The sequence below is a fragment of the Accipiter gentilis genome, chromosome 9, assembly GCF_929443795.1.
Source record: "Accipiter gentilis chromosome 9, bAccGen1.1, whole genome shotgun sequence".
NCBI lineage: Eukaryota > Metazoa > Chordata > Aves > Accipitriformes > Accipitridae > Astur > Astur gentilis.
In genome coordinates, this window is record NC_064888.1 from 16,658,044 (window position 1) to 16,675,769 (window position 17,726).

The window sequence follows — 17,726 nt, forward strand, 5'->3', positions numbered from 1 at the left end:
TGCAGTATAGGACCTACTGAAGATCTGGTAGTGGATCATGGGAAATGTTTTTTCTTTTGAGTTCTGGTCTGTAAACTCTTCTTTTTTCTCGCACATTGTCTTTCTTGCGTGCTTTCTTTCTCTTTTTTCCCTTCCCGTGACTTATGACACTTTTCGAATGCTCACTTACAATGAAAACACTATACCTATTGGTCTTGGGTTTTTTATCCCCATGTAGACCTTCCTTTTTTTTTTTTTTTTTTTTTTTTACTACATCTTTGTCCTTTCTTTATTCTAGTATCTGTTCTTAAGAAATCAGGTCTCAGTTAGCATGGTTATCAAATTGAGGCTAGAAGTAAATTTGACAATTTATCATTTGTTTAGAAGAACAGTTCTACCAGACTAATATTTTCATGCTTTTCAAAAGTGGTCTTTTGTCAGGCCTCAAGTGAGCACTGTTAACTACTGGTGATTTTCCTGGCTATGAAGTTATATTAGCTTAACTTCGTGGCTTGGGAAAAAAAGAATTTAAAAATATACATAGTTTTGTGTGCATTTGTCCAAAGCAGATGCTAGTCAAAAGAAATTTTTTGCTGGGTTCCGTTGTGAAAGGCCTTATGTTATAGCAATATGCATCCTGTTATAAAGTTATCTCACCTTTTTCATTCCAACGTATGAAAGTTTTTTAACATTATTTTTGAAAGAATCCTAGAATGGTTTGGGTTGGAAAGATCATCTTAAAGATCATCTAGTTCCAACCCCCCTGCCGTGGCCAGGGACACCTTCCACTAGACCAGGTTGCTCAAAGCCCCATCCAGCCTGGCCTTGAACACTTCCAGGGATGGGGCATCTACAACTTCTCTGGGCAACCTGTTCCAGTGCCTCACCACCCTTACAGTAAGGAATTTTTTCCTAATATCTAATCTAAATCTATCCTGTTTCAGTTTAAAACTGTTATTCGTCGTCCTGTTCCTATACTTACTCCCTGTTAAAGAGTCCTTCCCCATCTTTCCTGTAGGCTCCCTTTAAGTACTGGCTCTTCTCCAGGCTGAACAAGCTCAACTCTCTCAGCCTGTCCTCATAGAGGAGGTGCTCCAGCCCCTTGATTACCTTCATGGCCCTCCTCTGGACCATGTCCATATCTTTCTTATGTTAGGGGTCCCAGAGCTGAAGGCAGTACTCCAGGTGGGGTCTCCCAACAGTGGAGTAGAGGGACAGAATCACCTCCCTCAACCTGCTGGCCACGCTTCTTTTGATGCAGCCCAGGATGTGATTGGGTTTTGGGGCTGTGAGTGCACATTGCTGGCTCACGTCCAGCTTCTCATCAACCAACACCCCTAAGTCCTTCTCCACAGGGCTGCTCTCAATCCACTCATTGCCCAGCCTGTATTTGTGCTTGGGATTACTCTGACCCATGTGCAGGACCTTGCACTTGGCGTTGTTGAACTTCATGAGGTTCACGTGGGCCCACTTTGCAAGCCTGTCAAGGTCCTTCTGGATGGCATCCCTTCCCTCCAGTGTGTCGACTGCACCACACAGCTTGGTGTCATCGGAAAACTTGCTGAGGGTGCACTTGTATGATACGATATGAGTTTTACTCATATCAGAAAAATTCTTTGCTGGTTTGATCTGTGTTGTTATATTTTCTGAACTGAATAACTATTTTCTTTAGCATAGGATATCAGGAGCCAAAACACAGATGATTATGGAAGACTGGGATTTTCTTCAACTGCAGTGTGCCCTGTACATTAATAGTGAGCTCTCAGGAATTCCTCTCAACATGGCACCTAAAAAATGGACCAGAGGTTTTGTTCAGAGACTTAAGGGAAAGCAAGGTTTGTCTAGAAAGTTGTTTTTAACTTTTTTTTTTTAATTAAACCACAAATACTTGCTATTCTAAAGCATATATCTGCTACTATTGTGTTGCCCTTCAGTGATGTACTGTGAAAGATGTTCTAATATGCTGTCTTAACAGATAACATTTTGAAAACAATTTTTTATAAAAGTTTTCACTTGCTTATTTTGTTAGGTCGGTTTCGAGGCAATCTGTCTGGAAAGCGAGTGGATTTCTCTGGCAGAACAGTCATTTCACCTGATCCAAATTTAAGAATAGATGAAGTAGCAGTGCCTATTCATGTTGCTAAAATACTAACCTTTCCTGAGAAGGTAGGTAGTGTAGAACCAAAACTTTTTCTATGCTTTTTTTTTTTTTTTTTTTTTTTTTACCAGACCTCAGTGTTGTCCACCTTTATAACCTTGCTGTAAAAGGGAGTGAATGTATTGCTTTATGTTCAAAATATCATTCAGTGATGCTTTGCCAGTTTCGTTGCTGCTGGTAAAAGAAGGTTGTAGGTAGCAGATATATGCAAGTCCTTTGTCCTGGTTTCAGTTGGGATAGAATTAATTTTCTTTCTAGTAGCTGGTGTAGTGTTATGTTCTGGGTTCAGTATGAGAAGAATGTTGATTACACACTGATGTTTTCAGTTGTTGCTAAGTTGTGTTTAGACTAAGTCAAGGATTTTTCAGCTTCTCATGCCCAGCCAGCAAGAAGACTGGAGGGGCACAAGAAGTTAGGAGGGGACACAGACAGGGTAGTTGACCCCAACTAGCCAAAGGGATTCCATTCCATGTGATGTCATGCCCATTATATAAACTGGGTGGAGTTGGCCTGGGGAGGGATTGCTGCTCAGGAAATAATTGGGCATTGGTTGGCAAGTGGTGAGCAATTGCATTGTGCATCACTTGTTTTGTATATTCCAAATCTTCTATTACTCTTATCGTCATTTTATTATTATTATTATCATTATTATTTTTTTCCTTTCTGTTGTGTTAAGCTGTTCTTACCTCAGCCCTCGACTTTTACTTTTTTTCCCCCTGATTCTCTCCCCCGTCCCACTGTGGGGGGCAGGGAAGTGAGTGGGTGTCTGCGTGGTGCTTAGTTGTTGGCTGGGGTTAAACCATGGCATACTGTGAAGACATATGGTGTAAGGAGTGACTTATCAAGAGAGAAGAGTTTTGCTTGATATTTTTTGAACTCATACATAGCTTCATATGTTTGCTGGTGTATCTGTCTAAGGAGTGATTGGGTATTTTTATTTCTGAATTGACTTCCCAGATTTTTAATTTAATTTTATTCTGATGTTCTGCTCTAAGATTGGCTTACATTTTTCTCCTCTATTCCCTCTTGCCTGTTCCCTTCAGCAGCTGGAGGCTGTGAGGGGGTTTGTCAGTTGAGCCTAAAATTTGAAAACATAAAAGCCACCAGCAAAAACAAGAAGTCCTGAAACATGTTTCATTTGTTTCTGATTGAAGTGTTTATGCAACAGGTGAACAAAGCAAATATTAATTTTATGAGGAAACTTGTCCGTAATGGTCCTGATGTTCATCCTGGAGCCAACTTCATACAGCAAAGGCACACACAGATGAAAAGGTATCATGTTTATGTGTAACGATTCACTCTATTTCTCCCCATCAACTTTGTTCTTACTGCTGTGTGAAAACAGTTAGATATACAGGGATTAAAATCTATTTTTAGAATCTTTCATAAAGGGCAGTAACAAAAAAATAGTCATTATCTCTTGAGGTTTAGTCTACAATTTCTTTTTAGGTAATTTGTGGGATTTAAACTTAAGTGTGCATACTAATGATAGTGAACTGCAGTTACATTTTTGTTTTGTTTTATGACTGAGTCTCCTTTATTTGAAATAGGTGGTGTAGTACAGAGATAAATGAAAACAGGCAGCTTTGTTAATAGCAGCAGGACTGATATTTAATGATGCAATCCACACCAGTTTTGTCTTCTATTTATTGTAATACAAATACTCGAACATTTAATGGAATAACTTGCATTATAAACAGAATTTATTTTCAGTTGTGTGAACATGTTTCTGACTTTGTTTCTTCTGACTCTATTTGTTATGTGGTACCGTAAGATTTTTGAAATACGGAAACCGAGAAAAAATGGCCCAGGAGTTGAAGTTTGGTGATATTGTGGAGCGACATCTTATAGATGGTGACATAGTCCTGTTCAACCGCCAACCCTCTCTTCATAAACTGAGCATCATGGCTCACATTGTAAGTGCACACGCAGCCTAACATACAGGTAGTGCATCCCTGAATATTAGGTGGTTTACCTTTACTGATGTTTATCTCTTACATGCCCCAAAATAAACAGCTTTTGAAACACTGCATGGAGATGAGCATGAATACAGTGGAGTTGTGTTTTTGCATGGGAATTGATGTGTAACGGGGCAGTATGCTGTCTGGACAATTCTGTTAATAGCCGTAATTGACCTCAGTATCTGTTCTTGCGTAAGCATTTAATTTTTGTAGAGTTGATGTCATCTCTACAAAGCATGTTGTGTTCTGTGCTTTGTATAAATTCTTCATAGTGAAAGTTATTAGCTACATTTGTATAACATAACCTGAGTACAATTTCTGTTAGTTCCTGGTTGAGTTAAATCCTATAATCAGAAGTTTTGACTCGTGTCTGCAATAAAAAGAAAAGATAAAGCCTACAAGGAAGCACTCAGGCATAGCTTTTCATCTTTTAGCACGCTTGACTGCATGTGCATCACTTTTTTTTCTTTTTTCTCCAGGCTAGAGTAAAACCTCATAGGACATTCAGATTTAATGAATGTGTCTGTACACCATACAATGCAGACTTTGATGGAGATGAGATGAACCTTCACCTTCCTCAGACAGAAGAAGCAAAAGCAGAAGCACTTGTTTTAATGGGGGTAGGTAGATAATGTTGGAGTTGGGATTTTGCTAGTGACAGGTGGGCTGAACCCTGTATTTCTTAACTTGCATGTGAAATCTGAAATATTATCAAGATTCCTGGATATGGATAATGTGCAACTGTGAAGCTGCCTGAAACCTCTGCAAAAGGGAACTTAGAATAAATTAGGACTGTTATGCAATGGAAGTCTAATAGACTTATATTTAGCATCTGAGGAAAACTCAGTGGTTTTAAGTAAGTAGATGTCATTAGTATGTTTCTGCCTGACTGTCCTTAGTGATTGCTACCAAAATAGGGTGGCTTTGTTACCAAACAGATACATACTTTGCTTCTGGTCTGACAGCCCAGCAATTGCAGATGGTCAGACCAACTGGAAATGAGACGGCAATAGTGTGCTTGTACTGCAGAAGGCAATTTATCAGAGAAGGCAGGAGACAGTAGGCTCTTAGGGCAGGGAAAAAAGAGGGAAGGGAAGGTAGATAAAGAGGGATCTGATGGTTGCAGGCATTGATCTGTGGTGTGAAAGTAGAATCGGTAGCATCAATCTGAGGATTTTCCAGTATATCGCTCCTTTAGGGTGACTGAATGCCACTGCTACTTCAGATGTACCAACACAGCTGTTGGCTGCAGCATGTATTGGCTTGCGGAACTGATTTGCGAGCTTAAAAAGAACCTCTCCTCCCCGCCACCTCAGTGTGTTATTTAGGTTTGTGTGGGCCTGTGAACAGTTCAGGCAAAACTGTGCTGCATAGGTGGCGGTGATTAACTGGAGCAGTGGTCTGAGTAAGACATAAGAAGATGAGGCTAGTGGAAGTGGCTAGCTTGATTATTACATATCAGTAGGGTCACACAACTTGAAGTATTTCACTAGCTCCCTGCAGTGAGCATAACCTCTTTTGTCCCTTCTCAGGTTCTCAAAGCTAGCTTGTCTTCCCTTCCCTGTTCTCTTCGAATCTCAGGTTCTCAAAGCTAGCTTGTCTTCCCTTCCCTGTCCTGTTTGAACAGTAACCTACCAAACACATCAAGCTGATTGCAGCTTCTGCTTTGGAAACAGAATATGTAATTTTCAATAACTATTCTCAGTTTATTCCTTAACTGTCAATAGACTTGCATGGACTGTAGTGAACTGAAACATCTAGTTTGTTTTTTCAATCTCTTTGAAGAAAGCTGTGCTTTGATTTAGAATAAGCTTTTACCAAAATAACTGCCTTAAATGGTAAGTTTCCTTCTGAGTGATAAATGGAGTATCAGTGTCTTCAAATGTGTAATTTTTTTGTTTCTTGTATCATATAGACTAAAGCAAACTTGGTAACACCAAGAAATGGAGAACCTCTTATTGCTGCTATTCAGGATTTCCTCACAGGTGTGTATATAAGCTTATTTTATTGCTGTGCAATTTGACAGTTGTTTCTTCAGAATCACTTCCCACTTCTCCAGAATTTTTCTATATGAATTAAAATTTTCTCCTTTCACAAGTCAAACTGACATTATGAAAGTAAGGCCGTTGTTAGTCTGAAATATAATGAAGTACTCGGAATCTCTTCTGATACTGTCTACCTTTGTAGCTGCAATTACTATTAGCTCTGCCTATGTTTTGCAGTGCTTCTCTGACAGAGAAAATGAATATTTGTGTTCTTTGTTTGCGTTAGGTAGACAACGTGAACTGCTTATGATTATGGTAGAGGAATTGAATTCATTGGTCAAAAATTAGTTTTAAGCTGCAGTAAGTAGCTTCAAGTTTCCTTAGTTCTTTGGGAAGTGCCCAATGAATATAAGGAAGGTGTACAAAAATTAATGCCAAAGCCTTATTTTAACCTGTGAGATAGAGTCTGAGAGGGAGAATAGATTATGGAAATACACTGGTGGTAATTTTTAGAAATTTGAGTATGGAGCAATTAAAAAAAAATTTTGGGAAGGATTTACAACTGAAGCTGTCTGAACTACTGTCATTTTGCATAGTAAGTAGGTAACTAGTATTAGAATGAAATCATTGATACTGAATATACAATAGCTTTTGAACTTAATCTTATTTTAGTCTGTCATGTTAATTTTTTACATTCTAGGTGCCTATCTTCTTACATTAAAAGATACCTTTTTTGATCGAGCCAAAGCCTGTCAAATTATTGCTTCTATCCTGGTTGGCAAGGATGAAAAGATTAAAGTTCGTCTTCCACCTCCAGCAATTCTGAAGGTGTGTCAAACTCTTTTTTTTTTTTTTTTTTATTTAATGTTGACCCATGGTGACGTTCTCAGCAGAGAAACAGTTCTTGTTTTCTCTGACATCAGTTTTGTATGAGATTTTGTATTTGTAAAGTGCAAGGATCAGAATTCAGGGTCAAAGCTATGCAGGAGTTTTTTGATGGTTCCTGATGCTGAACAGAATCGACCTTGCATGGTGCTGTCCAGATGCAGGGTTCCTTCAGGGTTCAAACATAGCTTTGCTATTATCCTGCTACTCTGAGACAGACCACTTGGCTGTTAGTGGTCAGTAGAAGGTAGGTTGTTCTTGGTAACCTCACTGTTACTAGCTGTGCAGACTAATATGGGGCTAAGTGAAGAAACTATGTTACTCCTTGGGTGTCCTCAAGTAGTGTCCTGAAATGCTCAACAGTTCTAGCTTTCAGTATCCCAAATTTAGGAGATATTAAACCTGTGAAATAGTGTGCTTTAGTTGTTAACCTGGCAATGTGTTAAAGAGGATGAGTGCTATGTGTTTTTTGGTTTGTGGTTTGGTTTTTTTTTTGGTTGGTTGGTTGCTTTTTTTTTGGTTGGTTTTTCGTTTGTTACATCATGTACACAAAATACTTATTACAAAGGACAGAGTATTTGTGTATTTGTCATAAACTTTGAAGAGAGCTATAGTATCATTTATTAGATTAGGGTCTGTTAAGCCTTCATTCACATACATTTATGCAGGCAAACAGTATTGTTTGGAGAGAGTTTGGTATACTTTTAAATTTGTTAAATACTTACTAAGTATTGGTGTATACTTTTTTTTAACACCTTTTATTTAATTTCAAAATAATAAGTGTAATATTAGGGAAATTCAGAAAGTGAAATTGAAATACCAGTGAATAATACTAATATAAAACAAGTTCAGAGAATTTATGGGCAGTATCTAATAGCCAAGAGCAGTGATTCTTTGACTGCTTCTGTCACTCCAAATGAATAATTTTGGTGGTAGCTGTGACAGTTATTTACATTTAACTACAGCTGAGGGGAGTACATAATTATATGAATGTTTAACCTCCTAAAAATTTAAACCAAAGGCACTATATAAAGAAGGAATTATAAATGTTGCAACCTCTTTGAGGAATGAAATTACAGCAGTGGCATCTTTTTTTTTTCTTTCATTTTCTAATCAGAAAGGGAAACATGACAGTAAGAGGGAGCAATAGAAAATGTTTCTCGAAATGCATGCACCTACCCTTATGTAAAGGATAACCATTCAGCAGTCAGTGTTTTTCTATTTATAAAAGTGCATAATACTTCCAAATTCAAAGGAATGCTACTATGCACTTCTACAAGTATAGAAAGGTTCTGTATAGAAAACAATTTTACAATTAAATTCTTGCTTGCTGTTTTACTGTAGCTGTAGCATAAACTCTGTAATCCTAATTCTTGTCCTTTTGTTTCTCTAAGCCTGTAACGCTCTGGACAGGAAAACAGGTTTTCAGCCTCATTCTCAAACCCAGTGATGACTGTCCTGTAAAAGCCAACCTACGAACCAAGGGCAAGCAGTATTGTGGCAAAGGGGAAGACCTGTGTTACAATGATTCTTGTAAGTGATTCTTCTACAGCTGTGTTTTGGAAGTCTTCAGAGAAATTGTAGCTATTGTTTTGTTGAGCTCACTGTAGGAGTTTAAAGCAGTACTTCATATAAGTATTCTTGAAATGAAAAACAAAACTATGCAGTTTTTCTCAAAAGTAGAAGTCATGCTGACCACCAAAGGAAAGACTTGGGTGTTTTCTTGTAATAAAATTTCTTTTGTGTGATGCTAGGCTTGTTGTGATACTAACATAGTATTTGAAGGTGAGAGAGAGAGAAAAGCAAAGAAACTTAGGAAGTGGTTGTGCAGAGGGCAAATGGAAAAATTTAGTATCTTAAGTCAGGGTAGTGATACAGGGATTAGAAGTTAAACAGTGAAAGGAGTTAGGATACATAGGGAAGATAGGAATCCCTAGGATATTAAACCATCTGTATCCTTCGAGTTAGGGAGGTCAGAGTGGTGGATGGAATGCAAAGCATCAGGATTGAAAAGGCTGTAGGAGATGAGCAAGGCTTTGCTTGCTATTAATTTAACATTCATGTGGTAGCAGCTGGAAAAGAACTTGAGCAGGCCAGGATTAGCTTGGTTCCTTGCTGCTCAGAGGTGTGATTTAAGGAACCTAGTGAGGAACCATTGATTTCCAGTAATTCTGTCGTGCAATGCTGATGTGAGAAAGAAATTACCAGTTGGGACTCAAATCCATTCTACACCAGCCTCTGAACGATTTCTTTAGAAGATAGGACCACTCCGTGGTTGTGAATTTGGTTATAAACACAGCGGCACAATTTTTTTTTCAGCCTCCAAGTAATGTGGGGTGAAATGCCACAAAGCAATCTTCTTCACACTCGTGCAAATATAGGCCATCTTCTTTGCTCCGCAGTCTTTTCATTTTAGGAAGTATGGGAAGATTTTCCATTTTCTGAGTTCAACAGTAGCAGATGATGTGGAAAACTTTTGGATTTAATTGGTGGCTCTGTTCAGTTCTCTGAAAAAAACATGTAATTTCTGAAGCAACACTAATTCTCTTCAGAAAGTTCTTTGCAAATTCTTCAAAGTCTCAAGAAATCCTGGTATCATATTTTGATTGTATATGATAAGTTTTAGAGCAGTGACCTCTGGTTCAAGAAGATGATTACCTAAATTCACATTGAAAATTCTAAGCATAGAGTACAGTGCACAAACATCTACAGTGTTCTGCATGAAATGATTTAAATTGGATCCATCTAGATGTGCCAGTTCTTCTTTGAAAGATGCATAATGAAGTTAAGGATGAACATATATTATACTGGTCTCATAGAAAATATGTCTAAAGTTCATGTACAGAAGATACTTTTTAACTGGTTAAAGGCTAAAGCTTGAATGGAAGATTCAGTGCCTGAAATGGAAGGTTCCTGATGAAGCAAGAGGAAGTAATCTAAAAGAGGTAGTGTGCACAGGCCTACAGGCAAGATGGATGTCATTATGATATGCATGTAATTAAAGAGACATCTGAGTCCAGTGTGTCTTTTAAATTTAAGCTGTGCCTCCAGAGGTGATTTCAATTGATCTGAATATCAGAATCTTTGAATGAGAACTGTAACTTCACTTCTGCAATTTTGTTGATCTACTTTTATAAATAAATAAATAACATTGATTTAATATGCATGATTGAAGACTTATTTCTGGACAGATAAGATTGATTGAAGTCTTCTTTCTGATTAATGAAGCTAAATTTATATTTAGATTTTTAACAAAAAGGATTATTCACAATGTTTCTCACAAGTCTTAAATTGGATAGTTTCCTATCTAAGAGGTAAGGGAAATAAATTTTAACTTAAGTTAGTAAGGTCAGCCTGTAGGCTGTTCCCCTTGCATACTTACTCATGCAGTTCTACAGATACATTAAATGTCCGTCTTTGGGTTTTGTTGTGTTCATGAACAGAGCTTTTATTTATAAGCCTACTCCATAACTGATTACTAGAGTTTAGGTAATGTTTTAGAAAAAACAATGAATTCTTTTTGCCTTTTTATTTCTAGATGTCACAATTCAAAACAGTGAGTTAATGAGCGGCAGTATGGACAAAGGAACTTTAGGTTCAGGATCCAAGAACAACATCTTCTACATCTTGCTGAGAGACTGGGGACAGGTAGAAGCTGCGGATGCCATGTCACGACTAGCCAGACTTGCTCCTGTCTATCTTTGTAAGTACATTTCCTTGTAAAATAGTATCTTAAAGCAGAAATACAGAGCAATCAAGCAAGATTTTTGCTTCAAATATGATGTACTGTATTTAAAAAAAAATAAGCTAGTTGTGAAGCTGACAGATACTGTGAAACAACTGATTGTGCTTATGAAGTGCTTATGATGGTCATGTGATGGGAGGAAAAGATAAAGTTCCTGATGATAATATTTCCTGGTTTTAATTTGTTTTCTCTATAGGAGATCGAGCTATCAATATAATCCTTTTGTTTTCCCTTTTTTTTTTTTTTTTTTTTTTTTTTTTTTTTTTTTTTTTTTTTTAAACAATAGCTAATCGTGGCTTTTCAATTGGAATTGGAGATGTAACCCCGGGGCAGGGTCTGCTAAAAGCGAAGTATGAGCTCCTGAATGCTGGCTATAAGAAATGTGATGAGTATATTGAAGCTCTGAACACTGGCAAGCTACAGCAGCAGCCTGGTTGTACTGCAGAAGAGACACTAGAGGTAAAATTTTTAACTTAAATCACTATGTGGTTGGAGTAGAGACTTCATGAATATATTTATGTAAATTGTGAATTTCTAAGTTGTCCTCTGAAACCTAAAAATACAAGCAAATAGGGTCCTTAGGTATGCAACTTTAGCGGAGTCCATCTAGGCTTAACATTTAGATGCTTGTATGCATCTAAAAATATTAGCTAAATACTAAACAACTGAGATGCTCTCTCCCTCCCTCCTGGCTGGATTTATTGTGGTGACATACAAGAGAATAAAATAACATACGTAATTGGAACGGGGTTAATTACATTTATCAGTATTTGCTAAGTTAATAAAGAACAGTAACAGTAAAGAACCTAACCCAAGAAGCAAAACATGCCTTTAGTTATATATCTGTTTATGTGCAAGTGTTTTCTTGCCCCTTATTGGGGAAAAAGTTAAGTGGACTTTAGTTATGCTGGGTTTTTTCTTTTTTTCTGTAGAAATTTCGATGAAGAGCAATGAATGTTGCCCAAAAAAGCTTGCGGACAGGGACTTAATGAAGTTAGCTCAAGAACACTCGTTCATTGTCTTTTATGGTTTTATACATTTATCTTCTTGGCTAGTCAATGTCTAATTTTTACCTTTAAAAAAAAAGTAGAAAGAAAAAAAAGAATAAAAACAATAACAAACAACCAGAAAACCCCACCCTATGATGAAGTACTGCCACAGTTGTCCAGTTTCAACTGGTACTCTGGCTGAAAGAAGTGTCATGCAGTCTTTTCCATTCTTCCTCTTTTCAGATGCCTCTGTATGTCCTAGAATGTTTTTTTTTTTTTGATACAGTTGTTATGTTCTTAACGATTGGAGCATTGTACTGTCTGAAAGCAGTCCAAAAATACAATTTTTTGTGGTAATCTTTCACATAGTGCAGCAAGACTTAGAGCTTAGTTCAATGCTCAGTTTAGCTTAAGCTGGTGCTGCTGACAAAAGAGGTTGTTATGTCCCTGCCTACCCCTGTCTTATCCCAACAGAGACTTTTTGTGCAGCAAACTGGAAAGTTTTTCAAGTTAAAAGTTAAACTTGTTTTACCCAAAGCAAAGTCTAGGTTTCTGTATTGTATTTTGAGTTCCCTTTGACTACTGACAGTATTGCTGGCAAGTGATAGGAGTACTATTTGTATATGGTATTTTTAAAAAATGTTGAATCTCTGAAATCTTGGATTTTAGGCCTTAATCCTTAAAGAACTCTCTGTTATCAGAGATCATGCTGGCAGTGCCTGTCTTCGAGAATTGGACAAGAGCAACAGTCCCCTTATCATGGCTCTCTGTGGTTCTAAAGGTAGGGATAGCTAAGCTTTGGCAGTAGATTGCTTGCTCCTTTACTGTTCTCAAAATTACTTGTTCTGTCTTTATAGCTTATTTTATACAGTCAGTTGTACAAGTATTAAATTCACATCATATAGATTTGAAGTGACTCCTCTCAGTGCAGGGTGGGTATAGGTAATTAAAATCATGATGTGCTAGTTCTTGTATCTTTAAATTTTTCATACAAATTGAAAAAACATCCTATTGGAACCTTAGATGTTCTTAAGACTTGAATTAATTCATCAGTAAGAAGTTTTCAGTTGCATTTCTGACTTCAAGTATGTGTATCATATACAAAAATCAGCTGGAAATTATATATTAAGAATTGAACTAATAATTCAGCCATCTTCTCTGCTTTGTTTCTGAAGGACCACCTGTGTAGTAAATATTTGTTTAATACTCAAATTCTTATCTGAGCTTTCCTTTGTTTCCTGTGACAATTTGAAGAAATCACTTAACTCTTTGCCTTTATTTATCTGTCTCTAATAAATTGTGGAAAGCCTCAGCGTGATATTTTGTACTTCTAGAGAAATACTGAACTTTAAGGAGGATATAAAGGAGGATATATTAAGTGTATAATTGGGGGGGCATTGTTTGCAAACATGTTCAGCAAATAAAACTTCTGAGTTAGTGACTTAATTCTCTGGACTTAATTTGTTCTAGGAATCTTGGTAGATGCTGAACCCTTCATAAAAAATGGTGTTAAAATATGTTTACTTCAGAAATTTTGAAGCAAAATATGTAGGTTAGGAACATGGGTTGTATAAAACACAATCCATAATACGAAACAGGGTAAGGACTGTAGTCAAGTAGTAGTGGCATGAATGTCTGTGACCCAAAGAAAAAAAACTTAAAAGGAGTTGTTAGCTATATCATAGACTAACTTAGTTGTCAGTCTCTGCATAAATGCTGAAATTTACAGGACAGGTAACAGAAAGCTTCTTTAACTGTTGCAATTCTAAATGCATTTTTGACAAATTACAAAGTTAAATAATAGGTCTTCATATAAGTGAAGACAGCTCATCAGAGCATCACTGATATTCCACATTTGTGAGTGAGATTTTTTTTTTTCTTTCTTTTCAGGCTCCTTCATTAATATATCTCAGATGATTGCTTGTGTAGGTCAACAGGCTATTAGTGGGTCCCGAGTTCCTGACGGATTTGAGAACAGATCCTTGCCTCACTTTGAGAAGCATTCTAAGGTAATTCTGTATGTTTATAATACACTGTCAAGAAAAGTGAAACAAGTTGCCTTAAACCATTTTGAGAAGGACACGTGATAGGATGTGTTGTCATGACATGGTGAAGGAAAAGGACCACATATGGTACACGTAAAATGTTTCGAATGTGTTTTGGTAGTTAATGGTGGTGTTGTGAATTGCCGTAGGATGTCTACTTAGCTTGAATTTTTACAGCTAAGCCTTCCTTAGACATTTCTAATTTGGTAAAATTAAAGGAAGTCTGATGATAGATTTTTGGTTCTCTTGAGAGTCCTAAAAATAGTTCGTTAAAGTTTCTCTCTTCGTTCTGTTTCACTGCACTAAGACTTTTCAGGACAACTGCTGGGTGTGTATTGGTATCTTTAGACAGGCAAAACATGCCAGGTAAACCATTGTGGAGTCTGGTGGGGTTTTTTTGTTTGTTTTAATTTTTTTCACTAGGATAGATAGATATCATGGGTCACTCTGAACGTTCTGTGTTTGAGTTGTGTTCTGCATGAAGCAATAAGGAGTCTCATGCACTTGTTAATACAATTCAGTGAGATTAGGGGTTTTTTTAAACTGCTATCTGAAATCTAATGATTGGTAGAGAATGTTTTAGGTACCAGCCAACAATCTAGTTGGTGTGGTAGGTAACCCAGGTGTGGGATGGTAGCCACGACACTTGCATTTGTCACTAAATGTCCACATTTCAACTTCTGAGTTCTGCAATGTGAAATCTTTTCTTTCCTGGATAAATTAAAGAAGAAAAAATACTTCATGGATTAGATGAGAAGGAAAAAGTTAAATTTTAACTCGCTTTTTTACTGAAGTACAAAGGAATACCTGTTAAATAACAGCAAAAAGTGAGCTTCTAAGATGAAGCTCTTTGTAGGCTATACATTGTTCTGTGTGATCATGGAGACAGTTTGGTGTTATTTGACTTAAAGGGATGTCTGCATAAAGTTCATTGGCAAGAACTCTTCTCAGAGGTGTGAGCAAAATGTTTGAAAGAATTAGTTATGTACATAGATCCAGTCATATTTTTTTCTGGATTCCTGAGTCTTCAGCACTGCAAATACCTTCGTTATACTACTGCAAAATGAATGTTCTTATCACCCTTTCAATTTTTGCAACTTTAAGGGAGGCCAAAATGTTAGAAGTTGGTGTAGTGTTTGCAAGGAATGGCTAGAAGCATGACAAGGCTTGTAGGTGGAGAAAGAAAGTCTATTAGATTAGTTTGGAAGAACTAGGCAAGGGTTTTGAAGCCTTTGTTCAGAACTAAAATACAAACATTGAACTTCAAAGATAAATGCAGCTGAGACGACTGCTCTATGTTTGTGTATGTATTGGCTAACTATCTGAAAGAATTTAGATGACATACAATGTGTTTTTCTGTAACATGCATACAGAATGTGTGTTGAATTTTAACCTGTTTTTCCCTGCTTTTCTCTGTAGCTCCCAGCAGCAAAAGGCTTTGTTGCTAATAGCTTTTATTCTGGGTTGACCCCCACTGAATTTTTTTTTCATACAATGGCTGGTCGAGAAGGCCTGGTTGACACAGCTGTAAAGACAGCCGAAACTGGATATATGCAGGTAACTGTCAGTGGAGTAGGGTATTTATCAACTGTGCAAAAGGAGGATATTTCTTATATGCATGTTGAGGTGAGGGATGGGGGAGAAGTGCATACATTATGTATGTGTGTGTTTGTTCTGAATGTAATGAAGAGTAATTTATAGTGTGAAATACATGACTTTGCTCCACTAGATGAGGTTTGTAAACCAGACCTCAGGCAATGGTACAGTAACATGCTTGTATTAAGCTGTTTCCTCTTGAATATGGGCGATAAAAGCCCTTGTCCTATGGAATTATTGAGGACTACTTTCTATGTAGTGTGTGTTCCAAAGACCCATGTGAATGATGGAAGTTTTGTCCGTACATTATAATAAACATTTGAGTTGTGAGTGCTTTTTCGGATACGGTATTTCAACAATGAGAAACAGAAAACACAAATCCTTGGTTTGGGTTATTTAAAAAAAAGATTATCTGAATGGCAGAAATATGGTTAAAACTCCCTTTCAGTATCTGTCCTCTTTAGGTAACAGGCACCTTGGCTATATAGACTTGGACTTCAGGTTCCGTAAGATCTTTGGCTTTATCTCCTGTGAAAACAAATGTCTCTCCAACAAAGCTTCTTGCTATATGAGCAGTTTTAAGACTTCAGTGAAGTATAGTCCTCTTCCTAGTGTAACAGGCAGGAGAAAAACCAAGATAACCTGGGGCTAGGGACACATTCAGAGATATGCAAGTAACTCTACAGAGACTAAAATCAATTCCTCTCGGGGTGGGTGACTAATTAGACTATTTGTCTCCCAAAGTAGCAGAATAATGTTTGTATGTGTGTGAGTATATACAAACATACGTAAATATAATAAGCAACCTCCAAAATATTTTCACTCATCAGCTTTAGGCCTACGTGAATAAATTGTAGCACTTGGACTTTGGGATTTAAAAAAAATAAAAATCTTAACACTTCTTTCATCTTACCTTTTTCTTCCTCAGTAAAAAAAAATTACGAATTGATATTCTTTAGTATAACAATGAAGTCCATCTTTCAAGTAAAAACCTTTTTAACCATTAATGCTTCATAGCATGCCATCTTTTTGGGGAGACAGAGGAAGGAAGATGGTAGTAAAGGGATTTCCCAACACAATGAATTCATGTAAGAGAAGTAGCTAACACTGGTAGAAAAATAGCATCTACTGGCTTTGAGGGATGAGCTCTTTGTTTTTTGTCAGTGAAAATAATTGTTGACTGGTTTTGCTTCCATATGCAAAAAGTGTTGTATCCCTTGAGAAATAAAACTGCTTGGAAGAATATGAATGTTCTATTAAAAAGAACCCCGAATTCCTCAGACTATAATAGGTTCTTGCAGCTTACCATTAGGTTTCCTATATGATGGAATTTCTAAATGTGGAGAATTGTGTTGTTGCTATTAAATTTTATTATTGTTGGCTTTCATGTTCTGGGGAATGTACAGTAAAGCCCTAGGGATAATGTATGACTTAAAATAGGTTTTCATGCCTGCTAATCACTGTGTCAGATTTATTTCCTCAGTCCAGTTTCTATACTTTTTGTAATTCAAATCAATAGCTATTTTTAAAAAAATCCCATTTACTTTCCTTGTGGCTTTTTTTTTTCCCCCTTCAGAGGCGGCTCGTAAAATCACTTGAAGATCTTTGCTCACAGTATGATTTGACAGTTAGAAGTTCTACTGGTGACATTATACAGTTTATTTATGGAGGAGATGGCTTGGATCCTGCAGCCATGGAAGGGAAGGATGAACCGCTGGAATTCAAGCGAGTTCTAGACAATATCAGAGTAAGGATTACTGAAATCTTTGTTGGAAGTGTGAAAAGACTATTGAGCATGTAGGAGTAAGTAATAAATTATGGGGATAATTGTTGAAGAATTTATTTTTAAATTACCTTTTTGAGTGGTCCTGGTCATTCTTTCAGCATGTGTATGCTAAGAGTTATAGATACTGTTGACATTAGAACAGAGCAACTAGGACTAAACTGTGTATAAGCTGTGTAAAATGGAATTTTCTTCTGTGCTTACATAGTTCTAGGGCCTAATACCCAACTCACTAGATAAATTACTCCTGGCTTAGTTGGGTCCTAGATTGGACTTGTATTACACAAAGTAATTCCTTATTAAATCAAGACATGCACATTCTTTCTGTTGAACTGCTGCTTAGGTCAGAGGCCTGGTGTGTTGTTGAATAACTCTGGACACACTGTGATGTTTGAAGAATGGTATTGTTTGGTTTGGTTTTGTGGAGGTTTTTGTTGCTTTTTTCTCCCTGTCCTGCCCCGGCCCCCCCAAAGATAAAAGCCTTTTCCTGAAATGACTGTTCAGATTTCTGTACTGTGAGTATAATAAATTGATAGAATTAGAAATGTGTGTGTATACTGTGCATATGTTTTATGTGAGAAGTATTTTTTTTTCCTCTGA

The 17,726-nt window shown here is 37.0% G+C and overlaps 1 protein-coding gene across 4 annotated transcripts in view; it reads left to right on the plus strand.

Moving 5' to 3' along the window:
• Positions 1 to 17,726, plus strand: part of POLR3A (RNA polymerase III subunit A) — a 40,070-nt gene that overhangs the window by 5,027 nt on the left and 17,317 nt on the right. For all 4 annotated transcript variants that reach the window (XM_049810471.1, XM_049810469.1, XM_049810470.1 and 1 more), the window contains exons 7-20: positions 1,652 to 1,814; positions 2,009 to 2,145; positions 3,306 to 3,409; positions 3,912 to 4,053; positions 4,578 to 4,718; positions 6,014 to 6,083; positions 6,784 to 6,911; positions 8,363 to 8,501; positions 10,507 to 10,671; positions 11,000 to 11,172; positions 12,372 to 12,483; positions 13,593 to 13,711; positions 15,167 to 15,304; positions 16,920 to 17,090. In XM_049810471.1, the coding sequence (XP_049666428.1) occupies positions 1,652 to 1,814; positions 2,009 to 2,145; positions 3,306 to 3,409; positions 3,912 to 4,053; positions 4,578 to 4,718; positions 6,014 to 6,083; positions 6,784 to 6,911; positions 8,363 to 8,501; positions 10,507 to 10,671; positions 11,000 to 11,172; positions 12,372 to 12,483; positions 13,593 to 13,711; positions 15,167 to 15,304; positions 16,920 to 17,090 (1,902 nt within the window). The remainder of the gene's footprint in view (positions 1 to 1,651; positions 1,815 to 2,008; positions 2,146 to 3,305; positions 3,410 to 3,911; positions 4,054 to 4,577; positions 4,719 to 6,013; positions 6,084 to 6,783; positions 6,912 to 8,362; positions 8,502 to 10,506; positions 10,672 to 10,999; positions 11,173 to 12,371; positions 12,484 to 13,592; positions 13,712 to 15,166; positions 15,305 to 16,919; positions 17,091 to 17,726) is intronic.